This window comes from Anabas testudineus, chromosome 10, assembly GCF_900324465.2.
Source record: "Anabas testudineus chromosome 10, fAnaTes1.2, whole genome shotgun sequence".
NCBI lineage: Eukaryota > Metazoa > Chordata > Actinopteri > Anabantiformes > Anabantidae > Anabas > Anabas testudineus.
In genome coordinates, this window is record NC_046619.1 from 1,690,258 (window position 1) to 1,705,865 (window position 15,608).

The 15,608-nt window shown below is 40.8% G+C and overlaps 1 protein-coding gene across 1 annotated transcript; it reads left to right on the plus strand.

Moving 5' to 3' along the window:
• LOC113160742 (chondroitin proteoglycan 2-like) lies at positions 1–13,383 on the plus strand. The gene is made up of 7 exons (XM_026358149.2): positions 1–139; positions 239–256; positions 404–432; positions 594–620; positions 754–1,888; positions 12,880–12,884; positions 12,995–13,383. Exons 3-7 carry the CDS (start codon positions 411–413, stop codon positions 13,381–13,383), a joined length of 1,578 nt encoding a protein of 525 aa, XP_026213934.2. The 5' UTR covers positions 1–139; positions 239–256; positions 404–410.
• Positions 13,384–15,608: the final 2,225 nt, after the last annotated feature.

Below are 15,608 nucleotides of genomic sequence, written 5' to 3' on the forward strand. Positions count from 1 at the left end.
TATAATAAGGTCACTTCCTAATTACTATTGGTAATAAGGAAGGTGCACTTCAGCTGCACCAATATAACAGACAGACACCTGTTAGTCATCCATCAGTCACGGCTGAGAGACAGTATCTGCTTCTTTCACTTGTATTGTTGTAAGTATATTTTATTTCTTAATCACTACATAACATATGTTTCTTTACGTAAACTGCTGTACCTGCTGCAACTCTCTAAAACATTTTCATATATTTTAGGTGACGCTGAACCAACAGGTACTGTAATAGGTTAAATACATTTTTATTTTGTTTTGTTTTGAATATATTGTTTTTATTACAATTTTGTGATTTTTTGAGGTTTGGTTGTCATATAAGAAAGTTGTAAACCTTGTCAGGCTACTGATGTGACTTTTATCCACACAGTAAAAACATGTCCAGGCTTCTGACTGCAGGTAAGTAACACTGATTAAGTACATAAAGGGTTCATATATATCTGGTAGCTGTAAAATATTTACATGTTAGAAACCATTTTATTGTAACATATCTTTTCTTCATTTATTTATTGATGTAATGTGATTTTCACATAACGCTGACCAAGTGTTTCTCTTGGAAGGTCTCAGTCTGATCATTGTCAGTTTGGGTACGTTTATAACATGCGTTACTTTATCATATTCAACAAAATCAAGAACAACTTTTATTTGTAAAAGAATCTCATGAAATTCAATTGAAAAAATTTGGATTAAACTGACTTAAAACCATTTATCACATTTCAGCTTTTTCAGCCAACCTCACAAGAACAACTCCCACTACCACAGTCCAATCTGGTGGATCCACTAAAGGTTTCTGTAGCGGGAAGAGTGATGGGAATTACCCCAACCCAAATAATTCAAATGCTTTCTACATGTGTTCCAATGGGCTGACCTACAACCAAAAGTGCCAAGAAGGTTTGATCTTTAAACAAAGCTGCAACTGCTGTGACTGGCCCACAAACACAACTTCCACTATCACAGTCCAGTCTGGTGGATCCACCGGAGGTTTCTGTAGCGGGAAGAGTGATGGGAATTACGTCAATCCAAATAATTCAAATGCTTTCTACATGTGTTCCAATGGGCTGACCTACAACCAAAAGTGCCAGGAAGGTTTGATCTTCAGAACAAGCTGCAACTGCTGTGACTGGCCCACAAACACAACTCCCACTACCACAGTCCAATCTGGTGGATCCACTGAAGGTTTCTGTCGCGGGAAGAGTGATGGGAATTATCCCAACCCAGATAATTCAAATGCTTTCTACATGTGTTCCAATGGGCTGACCTACAACCAAAAGTGCCAAAAAGGTTTGATCTTTAAACAAAGCTGCAACTGCTGTGACTGGCCCACAAACACAACTCCCACTACCACAGTCCAATCTGGTGGATCCACCGGAGGTTTCTGTAGCGGGAAGAGTGATGGGAATTACGTCAATCCAAATAATTCAAATGCTTTCTACATGTGTTCCAATGGGCTGACCTACAACCAAAAGTGCCAAAAAGGTTTGATCTTTAAACAAAGCTGCAACTGCTGTGACTGGCCCACAAACACAACTCCCACTACCACAGTCCAATCTGGTGGATCCACTAAAGGTTTCTGTAGCGGGAAGAGTGATGGGAATTACCCCAACCCAAATAATTCAAATGCTTTCTACATGTGTTCCAATGGGCTGACCTACAACCAAAAGTGCCAAGAAGGTTTGATCTTCAAATCAAGCTGCAACTGCTGTGACTGGCCCACAAACACAACTTCCACTATCACAGTCCAGTCTGGTGGATCCACCGGAGGTTTCTGTAGCGGGAAGAGTGATGGGAATTACGTCAATCCAAATAATTCAAATGCTTTCTACATGTGTTCCAATGGGCTGACCTACAACCAAAAGTGCCAAGAAGGTTTGATCTTCAGAACAAGCTGCAACTGCTGTGACTGGCCCACAAACACAAACACAACTCCCACTACCACAGTCCAATCTGGTGGATCCACTGAAGGTTTCTGTCGCGGGAAGAGTGATGGGAATTATCCCAACCCAGATAATTCAAATGCTTTCTACATGTGTTCCAATGGGCTGACCTACAACCAAAAGTGCCAAGAAGGTTTGATCTACAAAACAAGCTGCAACTGCTGTGACTGGCCCACAAACACAACTTCCACTATCACAGTCCAGTCTGGTGGATCCACTACAGGTTTCTGTTCCGGGAAGAGTGATGGGAATTACGTCAATCGAAATAATTCAAATGCTTTCTACATGTGTTCCAATGGGCTGACCTACAACCAAAAGTGCCAAGAAGGTTTGATCTTCAGAACAAGCTGCAACTGCTGTGACTGGCCCACAAACACAACTTCCACTATCACAGTCCAATCTGGTGGATCCACCGGAGGTTTCTGTCGCGGGAAGAGTGATGGGAATTATCCCAACCCAGATAATTCAAATGCTTTCTACATGTGTTCCAATGGGCTGACCTACAACCAAAAGTGCCAAGAAGGTTTGATCTTCAAAACAAGCTGCAACTGCTGTGATTATCCCTAAAGAGCTGCACCATTCCATTTCGCATCAACAACAGGGCAAAGTGTTTTTTTTACTTATGATTCCTAATTGTTGTGTTTGAAAAAAAACTTCATAATGCTTATGCTCTTTTTACAAACCACTTGACAACTCTATTTACATGTCAATACTAATATATTCAGATGGCTTTCAATAATGTCACCATCAATATCTAACAAAAAATAAAAATATTGTTTGTCTTGTTTTAACTGTTTATTGTAACTCTGTAAAGTGGGCATATATTTTGTGCTGTTTTCAGACGTTATTTATTCGGCCAGGTCTTAGTTAATTGCATTTTTAATAAGCGTTGTATATCATTGGTGGTGTGCCTTTTTCTTTAAATTTAGCTATTGCAGCACTGGATTTATTTTTAATATGGTGTAACCATTGCATTTTGGATGCACTTACACATTGTAAACCTAGACTTACTCAGGACTAATAATACCTGCTATATTAACAAGTTAATAAAATGTTTCCTTTTGTTCTAAATTTGGTCATTCTGCTTGGTATTGATTGGTTACTGCAAGAAGTTTGCCAAAGATATGACTAAATTACCCACCATACATGTATTATACAACTTTTCCCATTAAAAGTTTCTGGGTGCAAATGTAATTCTCTAATAAAAGATAATTCAACATTCAAGATTCAAAAACTCAAATTAATCCCAGATGAATCTACAACACAAAAACAAAACAGCAATACTTAATATATACACAGAAAATTAAAAGATGGATGAAATGGGTTAATAATAATAGACAAGTCAGTTCAGTTCCCGACCCCCATAGGGAAGGGTTGCACAGTTTATTTGCCACAGGCAAAAATGTTCTCTTGTGGCACTTTGTGAAGCACTTAATGTTGAACTCAGTCTCAGGCCTAACATGCTCCTCTGTCCAGCAGCAAACTGTATAGTGGGTGGGAGGGATTGTCTAGGATTGAGAGGAGTTTGTACAGCATCCTCTCTCAGCTACAATATGTAGAGGGCGCAGATCCAGCCCTCCTGATCAGTGTTAGTGTCTGCGACCTTCATGTCGCTGCCCGAGCAGACCTCAGCATAGAATATGACACTGGGCACCACAGACTCATAAAACACACGGCGCATGGTGCTGCAGATTTTAACAGACCTGAGCCTCCTCAGAAAGTACAACCAGCTCTGAGCCTTTTTACACAGTACTGATGAGTTCTTAGTCTAGTCCAGTTTATTCACTAAAAATATGAATGAATGCTGTCTTATGCACTTTTTCTGCTCCAAGGCATGGACTTTTAATAGTTGAAAGATTGCATTTTCATTGTCTTCTTCTCTTCCCATCAGGGGTCGTCACAGCGAATCATCCTTTTCCACCTAACTCTATCATGAGCATCCGTCAGCCTGTCCATCAGCATAGCAAACAAGAAGGGACTCAAAGCTGATCCTTGGTGTAGTCCCACCTCCACCTTGAACTCCTCTGTCTGACCTACAGCACATCTCACCACCGTCATACTTCTCTCATACATGTCCTGAACTACTCTGACGTACTTCTCTGCCACTCCAGACGACCTCATACAGTACCACAGCTCCTCCCTCGGCACCCTGTCATACGCCTTCTCTAAATCCACAAAGACACAATGCAGCTCCTTCTGACCATCTCTGTACTTTTCCATCAACATTCTCAAAGCAAAAATGGCATCAGTGGTGGTCTTACGGGGCATGAAACCATACTGCTGCTCACAAATCTCCACCTTCTTCCTAAGCCTGGCTTCCACTACTCTTTCCCACAGCTTCATTGTGTGGCTCATCAACTTTATTCCTCTATAGTTGCTGCAGTTCTGCGTGTCACCCTTGTTCTTAAAGATCGGAACCAGAACACTTCTCCTCCATTCCTCAGGCATCTTCTCACTCTCTAGAATCCTATTGAACAAACTGGTTAGAAACTCCACTGCTGTCTCTCCTAAGGACTTCCACACCTCCACAGGTACGTCATCAGGACCAACAGCCTTTCCACTCTTCATCCTTTTCAGAGCCTTCCTAACCTCATCCTTTCCAATCTCTGCTATTTCCTGCTCCACAACATCCACATCTTCCTCCCTTCTTTCCCTGTCATTTTCCTCGTTCATCAGCTCCTCAAAATACTCCTTCCATCTTTTCTGCACACTCTCCTGGGTTGTTACCACCTTTCCATCTCTGTCCTTAATCACCCTTACCTGTTGCACATCCTTCCCATCTCTATCTCTCTGTCTGGCTAGCCTGTACAAGTCCTTCTCTCCTTCCTTTGTGTCTAACCTGTCATACAGCTCATCGTAAGCTTTCTGTTTGGCCTTTGCCACCTCCCTCTTCACTCTACGCTGCGCTTCCTTGTACTCCTGTCTACTTTCCTCAGTCCGTTCTACATCCCACTTCCTTCTAGCCAACCTCTTCCTCTGGACGCATTCCTGTACTTCCTCATTCCACCACCAAGTGTCTTTACCTTCTTTCCTTCTTCCAGATGACACACCTAGCACCTTCCTACCTGTTTCCCTGATAACTTCTGCTGTGGTTTCCCAGTCATCTGGAAGCTCATCCTGACCACCCAGAACCTGTCTCAACTTCTGCCTGAATTCCTCACAAGTTTCTTCATTCTTTAGCTTCCACCACTTGGTCTTCTTTTCTGTCTTCCCTCTCTTCTTCTTCCTGACCTCCAGAGTCATCTTGCACACACCATGTGGTGCTGTCTGGCTACACTCTCTCTTACCACCACTTTGCAGTCACTAACCTCTCTCAAATGACCTCGTCTAACTAGGATGTAGTCCACCTGTGTACTCCTACCTCCACTCTTGTATGTCACTCTGTGTTCCTCTCGCTTCTGGAAGTAAGTGTTGACTACAGCCATTTCCATCCTCTTAGCAAAGTCCACCACCATCTGTCCTTCCAGATTGCTTTCCTTTACACCAAACCTGCCCATCACCTTCCTCATCACCTCTGTTGCCCTCACCAACAGGCCCATTGAAGTCGGCTCCAACAACTACTCTCTGTCCTCTGGGCATACTCTCTATGACCTCATCAAACTCACTCTAGAATCTCTCCTTCTCTTCTAACTCACAGCCAACTTGTGGACCATACCCACTGACTACATTCACCATCACCCCTTCAATTTCTAGCTTTATGCTCATCACCCTGTCTGAGACTCTTTTCACCTCTAGGACATTGTTCATAAACTTCCCCTTCAGGATCACTCCTACCCCGTTTCTCTTCCTATCCACACCATGGTAGAACAGTTTGTATCCACCTCCAATACTACGGGCCTTGCTGCCCTTCCACCTTGTCTCCTGCACACACAGAACATCTACCTTCCTTCTCTCCATCATGTCTGCCAGCTATCTGCCTTTCACAGTCATTGTGCCAACGTTAAGAGTCCCTATTCTCAAACCTATGCTCCTGCCTTTTCCCTTCTCTCTCTGTCCACGGACCCTTCTGCCTCCTCTCTTTCTTCGATCAACAGTAGTCAAATTTCCACCGGTACCCTGTAGGTTAACAGCATTGGTTGCGGTCGTTGTTAACCCGGGCCTCGACCGATCTGGTATGAAAGTGTTATTGATGATTCGCATGGTTATTTTGGCAATTTTTAAGCCGGATGCCCTTCCTGACGCAACCCTCTCTATTTATCTGGGTTTGGGACCAGCACAGAAGTCACTGGCTTGCAACCCCTGTGGCTAGATTATTGCATTTTCATTGTAAAGTAAATACTTATCATTTTTTGGTTGTTTTGTTGTTGGCCTGTGAAAAAAGATTTTTATTGAAAAGGAATGATTTATTTCAAATTTAGCTTCTCATTTGTTCATAATATTAAGGTTTGCTTGCTCCAGATTTAATGTTTACACAAAACTAAAGTTTGTTTCCATATGAAAAGGTTTAACCTTAAATATCTGGAGAGATGGTAAAACATGTACAATTGCAGTTAAGTTTTGAAAAACTGAGTCTTACCCACAACTTTGTCCCAGTTTTTAATCTTTGCCCCCTATTAATTTGAGTTAGACACCCCTGCTGTACACAATTAACTGCACTTCATCTGGCTCTTCTCTTTAGCTCCTTAGGTTTGGAGACAACACAACCATCACTGGATTTAAACGAGTCTGCATAAACTAGATGTAAGTTCTATGGCACGACAGAGTGTCATTTCCTTTAGAAACAAAAACTGAGATTCGTAAACCACTAGCAGCTTCTTTCCAGAAGCAGATAACCTCCCAAACAGCTTCAGGACACTGTTTCTAAAAAATATAATTTCACTATGTTAATCAAGGTAATTAGTTTCAGTCAATTCAATTCAATTTTATTTGTAGAGCGCTTTTTACAATTGACATTGTCACAAAGCAGCTTTACACAACCAAAGAACAGTAAATGAACAGTGAATGTGTATGAATCATGAAATCAGATTGTCCCTGATGAGCAAGCCGAGGGCGACGTTGGCAAGGAAAAACTCCCTGAGAAGGCAACAGGAAGAAACCTTGAGAGGAACCAGACTCAACAGGGAACCCATCCTCATATGGGTGATTACATGCTGTGTAGGCAGCAGGCAGTCCAATATAATAGTTAATGTCTTTAAGTTAATGTGGAGTCCAGTTAGTTAATTTCAGGCAGACTTGTTCCATTCCTGGACTATCGAGCGTTGAGTCAAGACCTTGAGTCAACATCTAGCTGTCACATCAAATGGGTTCTACTGTGGGTCATGTGCCTGTTGCACTGACAACACCAACTCATGGCTTTTAAACTTTAAAGCAACTTTGTTTAAAAAATAAGTCAAAACTGTCAACATCCTATTGTAATTTGTGGTTTTTCTTAGTGAACATGCTCAAAATCCTAAATGCTTGTTTGTTGTCTGTGGGTGTAGTGGTGAAAGTGTCATAAGAATTGAAAGTGGGAACATCCAGATAATATTCTTATATTCATCCAGGTTTTTCTATAGTTGGTGCACTTTGGTTGATTTGTATATTTCTTAATGATAAAGCTACTAAATGTGTTTTGCAATGATTGAACATTTTATAGGCCCAGGTCAACATGCATCAGCAGAGACATTATCCTTCCAGTAAAACACCTTCCCCAGACTCTTCAGAGGAATCCTCTCCATCTCCATCAATTGGCATGTATCCATGTTGGCAAGCATTATGTCTACTGCTGCATTACGCATAAAATTTGACATGAATAAGACAATTCATGGCTACACAATAAGGAACAAAACAGTATTTTGAAGAATTAGTACACTAAATTAGCAATGATCCTCTGAAATATGTTCTTTCTTTATTGATTTTTTTATACTGTTAAACAAAGTTTACTGTTAAATTTAATTGAGAATACATACAGGTCATTATTAACCCATCTCACGGATGATACAAAATTAAAAGTTTAAAAATAATGACTTGAAATGAAGAACAACCTGATTAAAGAATATCATGTGACAAGGACCACATGCAAAAACATTAAAGAAAACCTTCCACCTAGGTCACCTTTGACCTGTCATGCCTGTGAGAGGATTCACTTACACAGTTGCCAAATGCCAAAACAGAAGTATATGACTAAAGATGAGACTTTTTCACAGGCTCCACCCCTGTTACAAAGGAAAACATTGAACTTTACAGTTTTGATGAAGATTACATCAATTTTCTTTCTTTTAATTGTAAACTGTACGTTTCTGGGAAGTATGAGGAAGAAAGTTTATTTTTGAAGTAAGAAGGTGTGAGTCATTATGGTAAGCCAAACATGAGAAATACTTGAGTACCTGTCAATGTTGATTTGCTCACATTATTTTTTAATCTTTTTTAGGGGTACCATCATTTTTAGGCTAGTTTTATTAGTTTTTTAGTTTGTTTGTTTATTTGTTTGTTTTACTTCTGTTGCTTCTGTTAAAAATCAATGTCTGATATTTATGAGTTATGTTTTAGCAAATTTTTATTTATTATTACTTTTCTGTTATACTACCCTTTTAAAAGATATAATAGATAAGACTTCATCCCAACGCCATGAGACATGACATGCATGTGATGCTAATAGGTGACTTTTATTTGTCCATACCTGTAAATGTGATTGTGAAAGGTTGTCTGCCCTGTGATGGACTAGCTACCCTGCCTCTAGCTTTATGACAGCTGGGATGCAGTACTTCTGTGAGCCTTCAGTGGTCTAGTGGTTAAAAAAACGGATGAATGCTGGTGATAACGTGGAATTTAAACTGATAATGTGGATAATAAAAGTTGGGGGAAACTGACCTAATGACACCAAGCATAAACATAAACATAAGTAAAAGTGAAGGAATTTTCAACGTGATGTCATTTCTCTGAATAGTGTGTGTGTGTGTGTGTGTGTGTGTGTGTGTGTGTGTGTGTGTAGAGTTGACTACGCATTGAGAGAAGAGGCGCTGAAGACACGTTTGGCGTGCGCACCGGTGAGGAGCAGACTGGAAGAAGAGACGGTGATGTACGGTGGTAACCAGCTGAGAGACCGACAGTGAAGGAGCGAGGGACCGGGAGCAAGGACCAGCCGAGACACATCACCACGGACACAGAGCACAACGCCTGGAAGAGTCGGTAGGACAGAGATTTATTTCTGCAGTGCTCTGGTTGAGGGTTTTAAAGTGGACTGCGCCGTTCCGTTACTCATTATCTTCTATGTTCTAGATCCGAGGTCGTGCGGCGTTTTCCAAGATCTGAAGACCTGATGGAAAACTCGACTCCGCCATGACATTTTAAGAAACATCTTAATTTTGTTTTTTAACAACATTGTCCAGACCATTCTCTGGTTTTATTTGCAATTCTCAATTGATTGTATTTAGATAGTATTTAAAGAAACTGCAGGCTGTGTAATTTTAGTTGCAGTTTTTCCCGCTGGCTACTTTTTTTTAATCCTTTTTATATTTAATAACAATTATAATTAATTAATTACTTTTTTTTTTTTTTTTTTAGTCAACAGTGACACAACTTGCTTCTTACAATGTAAAAATACTGTTAATATTCTTAAGGAACTGACAGCACTGTCACCACAGAACATTTGTTTGCAGCGTCAGTGTTCTGGATCAATAAACCAAAACTAAATACTTAATACATAATGTAAATAGTAATAGTTATAATTTGTTTGCATAAGTTACTTAATGATGTAATTCATTACAATTTGAAATAATATTCTCCACATTAAGCCTTACATTGGGCTGGAGTCAAATTAAGTTCCACCTCCTGACATCCAAATAACAAGAGACCAAAGGTCAGCTCAATCTACATCACAGCATTGGCACTTATATTTTGAATATCATGCCTTTTAGATAAAACATTTATAAGAAACTATTTGGTATGTTCTTAAAAAGAGTACACATTGGTGAGCTTGGTAAGCTTGAACTACACTGTATGTCAAAAATGAGACGGAGAAAGAACTGTTCACAACACAAAAGCATGGTGTAGGTAACATAATGGGGTGGGCATTTGTGAAGACAGCAGATACATGCAGTTGCACCAATTCAAAGGGTGCTCACAATATCTCGTGCCTACTCTGGAAAATGTATTTTATCACCTCTTCACCAAGGTGTCCACACTGGACTGATGCAAGTGCAGGGATACATGGAGAAAATAATAGTTACAAATTAGGAGGCATTACAGTAACACTTAAAAATTTGAACAAGCATGAGTGAACCCCTGTAATCACCACGACAGAATAGTCAAAGCTAGAGATGACACACATTAGCAACAACAACTCCCAAAAGTTGTTTTTAAAATCTCATCTATCGATGCAATGGCAAAGGCCAATGAGAAGATGACTGCTCAGGTTGTGCATCCATCATTATCTGTCTAATAATGATTAGTGGTGGAAGGGGTATTGCTATTGATATGCTCATCTGTACTACTGCAGTTGACTGGAGGAACACATCAAAATGACTAGAAATTTCAGACTTTGTTTCCAGACAATATTTTGAATGAAAATTAATAAATAACAGTCCAAACAGCCCACACAGCAAATCTGCCGGTGTTAAAATTTCAGTGTTAGTTGAAATCAGCAGAGTTCCTCTTTATTTTTAACGCTCTTCAGATATAAAACAACACTTCAAGAGTCATTTCCTCACAAGTGTCAGTTTGGATTCTGGTCGTTATTCACGTTAACTCTCCGCGTGTTATATTGGCCACACGCTCCAAAAGAGAACTCGGAGCCTGCAGTCGCCATTTGGTGGTGCTGCTGCAGCGGTAAGTTTTATTTGATCAAAGTTTAGATTTAAGTCAATGTTGACATAAGTTATATTACTAAATATGAATTTAATTGCATTTTCATGAAAATACACCATCTGTGCGATGCGATTTTTTTGGGCCATTATCGGCCCAAAAAAATCTATGCGATTATCGGCCACAGTTTTAAATAAACGAGTTTTCTGTTCTTCCCTTGCAAACACTGAAGCCTATGGTGAACTTGGAAGCTACAAATGAACGAGAAGAGGAACCAAAGGACCGAGAAGGTGAGTGTGCTAAGTTTTAACGGCTTTAAGAGTCGGTTAAGTAAGTAAAGTAAAATTCATGGCTAACTCCTTGTGACTTATTCAGAACTTTAAGTAGTGGCTGGTGGAGTAGCTTCAGGTGTAGCAATAGTTTCGCTAGCCACACATAACACTAGCAGCCGTTAGCTTTGCTTCATATTAAAAAGAATGGCATCACAACCTTGTTCCCAAGCTTGAAGGACTCAGATTCAAAGAATGGTTATGTAGGTATTGACCTTAAGGTACAGCCCTGCTGTCACTACTTTCTGAAAGTATTATTTCAACTGCTCTCTTTTCCAACAGTAAAGTTGTTGGCGTCATTATGAGGTTAATTCGGGTCATTCAGGCAAATATCACTTCATCAGGTTCCACACTGTTCCTTTGGTTAATGATAATAAAATAATACTATTTGTCCTGCTTTTTATTATAAGGAACATTTCTATGATCACCAGAGTGGTTCTGGTTACCTGGCATGGAGGCTGAAAACTGTCCAGCACAACTCAGCTGCAGAGATCAAGACATCAAGGTCCACTTTTCAAGACAGCTCGAAAACGCCTCGCAGCATGCGTTCCCTTGTGAAGCAGTTGTCAGGTGATGAATGCAAAGAAGCTATGTCAGTGATGAGGCATTCAACTGACATGAAGCTTGTCAAGGACAAAATGAAGGCAACATTTCAGCACAGGCAATAGATGGTATAAGACCCAGCTACAGTCTCTACCATCCTAGACAATTTTCCAAGATTCCTGGATACACCAGGCTTGGTAAGAAACAATGACTTACTGGCAGCTTATGGTTGCTTTATGTGCTTTGCAATGTGTTTATGTGTGTGTATGTACATGTATGTTTTGGTGTTGAAAATGGGATGCCTTTGTTTTTTAGAATTCTCAACTTGTAACATCTCAACAATGTATTTTGATGATCATTTCAATGCCTCTAGTATTGAGTACCAAACAGACACCTTCAGACTGATCTGTGTTGATGACCTGGTGTACTACAGACCTTATGACAGGCAATTTTCACATGGCAATGATGACAAAATATACATTGTCCCATGCTGTAATTTTATTTAACTCCCATTAAAAGTTCAGTTGTTGTGTACCTAGCTGTTTAAATACAAATTATTTTTGTGTACATTGTTGTATTATATATTTTTGTAACTGATAGGCATGTGGGGTGGCTGTAGTGGGCACTGGCTGTCCACAGCATTCTGTACTCTCAAAGTTAATAGTTACAGTTACACTAGTATTGGTGTCAAAAAAATTAACACTAAGTAGTGTTAATAATATTCAAGACTTGTGTTGAGGTTAGAAAATCAACACAACTTAGTGTCAAATTCAAACACTAACACTGTTGTTAAATTTTGTCCACACTCGCTCAGTGTTAGTCAGTGTTAATTTTCCACATAGAGGGAAGCAATTTTACCACTACACTGTCCAGTATTTAGACTAGATGTCTTTAAAGAAACAACAGACAAGCGGTCTAAACTCTTTACCACGAATTTACTAACTGCAATCTCTGATACAGAATTAGTTTAATCTAAATTTCTTATAAAAATAAAAGTATATCCTTATTGTTTTCCTTATTGCTTGAAACCGAAATCTTTACAATTGTTATAAAGTTAAATAATGATTTCCTTGTCAGCTCAGAAGAAAATGCAACTTCCTTGAACAAAAATCCCCATAAGGTACTATTATAGGATATGACACCTACACCATTCAATAAATGAACCAATGTTCTTATTGTTGTTCAATAATGTTTCTGCATAGACACAGTGCTGTAATCTTACATTCCATTTTTTCTTCTTTTTTGTTAATATTTTTGTTGTGGCAACATAACTCTGACCAAGATTTTTTCTTTGAAGGTCTCTGTTTGACCATCGCCAGCTTGGGTAAGTTTATACCATTCATTATTTCATCATGATCATTACAAGCTTTTTATAGAACATGTGAAATTTTAAAACTAACTAAACCCACTAAACACTATTTTTCCATGTTTCAGCTTCATCAGCCAGCCTCACAGCCACAGCTGCCATTGCCACAACTGAATCTGGTGGATCCACTGACGGTTTCTGTAACGGAAAGAGTGGTGGAAACTATGTCAACCCAAGTAACTTGAATTCATTTTCCAGCTGCTCCAATGGCCTGACCCACATTCAGTACTGTCCGGAGGAGTTGATCTTCAAACAAATCTGCAGCTGCTGTGACTGGCCCTCAACCAGATCTAATGGTTCCATTGCAGAGTTCTGTGATGGCAAAAGAGATGGGAATTATGTCAACCCAAGTAATGTAAATACATTTTACAGTTGTTCCAATGGCCTGACCTACATCCAGTACTGTCCAGAGGAGTTGATCTTCAAAGCAAGCTGCAACTGCTGTGACTACAGCTGAAGTGATGTTATTAAAAGCTTTTGCTGCTTACTGATTCTACATTATTATTTTTAAAAGGGCATAGTAATGGTTATGGTTGTTTTTTTAGGTCATTAATTGACAAATACATTTGAAAACTGCATTTTACACATCAGAATTACATTCAGATGATTTTCAGTTTTTGTCTATTATTCCATTAATGTAAAACACAAACAACTTCTAATGTGTATTCACAATTGCACCTTGTTGGGGTCTGTTTGTAAACAATGTGAATAAAACATTATTCAACTGTTATTTAATCAGTCATGTCTTACTTAATTATGGCAGTGTTCCATAAACACAGTGTATGTTATTGGCCATGTACATGTTGCATGGTTGTTTCTTTAGTCTGTGGTCATCTGAGTTATTCAGCATGGAGATTACTTGGACTTTATCCTGCGAGACCCTTAGGACAATGTCTGTAGTGGCATGAGTTTATTCCAGGCTATATCTTAAATCAAATGAATAAGAAGCAGTTCAAACAGTCCAGTCTATAACAGGGAGACTGTCACTGAGTTTCAGCCTGTTAAATCCTTCTTTAAAGTCAATGTAATGTCCTGGTAACTCTGCTGTAAAAATATGTGAATAATAACAAGTATCATAAACTAACCAAATAACTAATAATAATAATAGTGAGCAATGCAATGTAATCTAATTTAGATTAGATTAAATGAGATTAGGTAACATTTTATTGGTCATGCAGCAGAGTAACATTGATAAAGTTTGTGAGTCTATGAGCTGCAACAATGGAATGAAACAACAGGTGCCTTTCAGTTGACAAAATGACAAAGCACTTGACCGCTGCTCTGACAGAGAATCTGTTCACTGAAATCAGCCACATCTTGGAGGTTTTCAGATATTTGAGTATTATCACTCTTGTTTTGTTCTTGACCCATACTTTTTGTACTGGTTTAGTTTATCTCTGGATTTCCTTTGATACAGTGTTCAATGTGAAGTCAGCATGTCTAATTATTATCATTAATTTGTCAGCGTATGCCAGAGCTGCCAATCTGTGCTCGTCTCCAAGTTGAGCACCACAGCTCTTTGTTGTTTAGTAACTAGCTAAAAGGGTATTTCTGTCACGGTTAAAGGAGGGGGACGAGGCAGGTCTGAACTGAAACAGGATTTATTAAGCAAAAACAGGCAAACTAAGGAGGGTGTCAACAGACACTACAAAAACACGAGAACAAAGTAACAACTCAGGGATCAAAGGACAAAACAAAAACCACTGCACAAGGGCAGGAAAACACTCACGGGGAAAAAACAGGTAATAATGTCCAGAGTTCAGAGGGGGAACGAAGTCCAGGGAATCCAGGGGGGAAGCAGACAGGGCTGAGGAGGACAGGCAGGAACAGGCAGGTTTTGCAGGCACGGGAAACACAGACTGGAGACTGGTTGGGGAGCGACGCTGAAGACAGGTTGGGAACGACGACGAACTGACAGAGGGGAAAAGGGCTGAGGAGAGTTAAGTAGGGGAAAGTGGGCACAGGTGAGTCCAATGTTCAGCTGATTGCTGTGAGCAGAGGGAAAAAATGGGCTGGTGGGCGGAGTCCAGAGGGAGAGTGAGGTGGAGAAGTGAGGGGAAGCTTCAGCTTGGCCTGATGCCAGGCCGAAACGGTGACAGAACCGTCCCTCTTGGGCCGTCTGGGATCCGGCCCTTGGGGAGGGCCGGATCCCAGACGGCCCAAGAGGGAACCAGGAAGGCGAGCACACCAAGACGGGCAGGAGGAGGGGGCCCGGAGGAGGGACCAGGCGCAGCAGACCAGGAGGACCTCCGGCGGACGGCCGGGAGGCGGCAGACAGACCAGCAGGACAGGAGCAAACAGGACTGAAGAGGCGACGAACCAGAAAGCCGGGCCCTGGGAGGACGGCCGGGAGGCGGCGAACAGGACCGGAGAGCCCCAGGACTGCCAAGCGGAGGTCCAGAGAGCCGGCTGCGGAGCTGAGGCCTGGAGAGCCGGCTGCGGAGACAGGACAGGATGAGGAGACGGCGTCGACGACCTCTGCGCCGACCCGTTCGGAGACTGAGGAGACGGCGACGACAACTTCTGCGTCGACCCGCCCGGAGACAGGACAGGATGAGGAGACGGCGTTGACGACCTCTGCGCCGACCCGCCCGGAGACAGGACAGGACGGGGAGACAAAACAGGACGGGGAGACAAAACAGGAGCTGTTGTGGTGGTGGAGACCGGGGCTGGAGCTGGTGT

Excerpts from the sequence above, each read along its gene's own strand:
- LOC113160742 (XM_026358149.2), top strand. The coding sequence starts at position 411 with ATGTCCAGGCTTCTGACTGCAG. Across the intron at positions 433-593 it reads GTCCAGGCTTCTGACTGCAG|GTCTCAGTCTGATCATTGTC; the intron begins GTAAGTAACACT and ends TTCTCTTGGAAG. Across the intron at positions 621-753 it reads TCTGATCATTGTCAGTTTGG|CTTTTTCAGCCAACCTCACA; the intron begins GTACGTTTATAA and ends ATCACATTTCAG.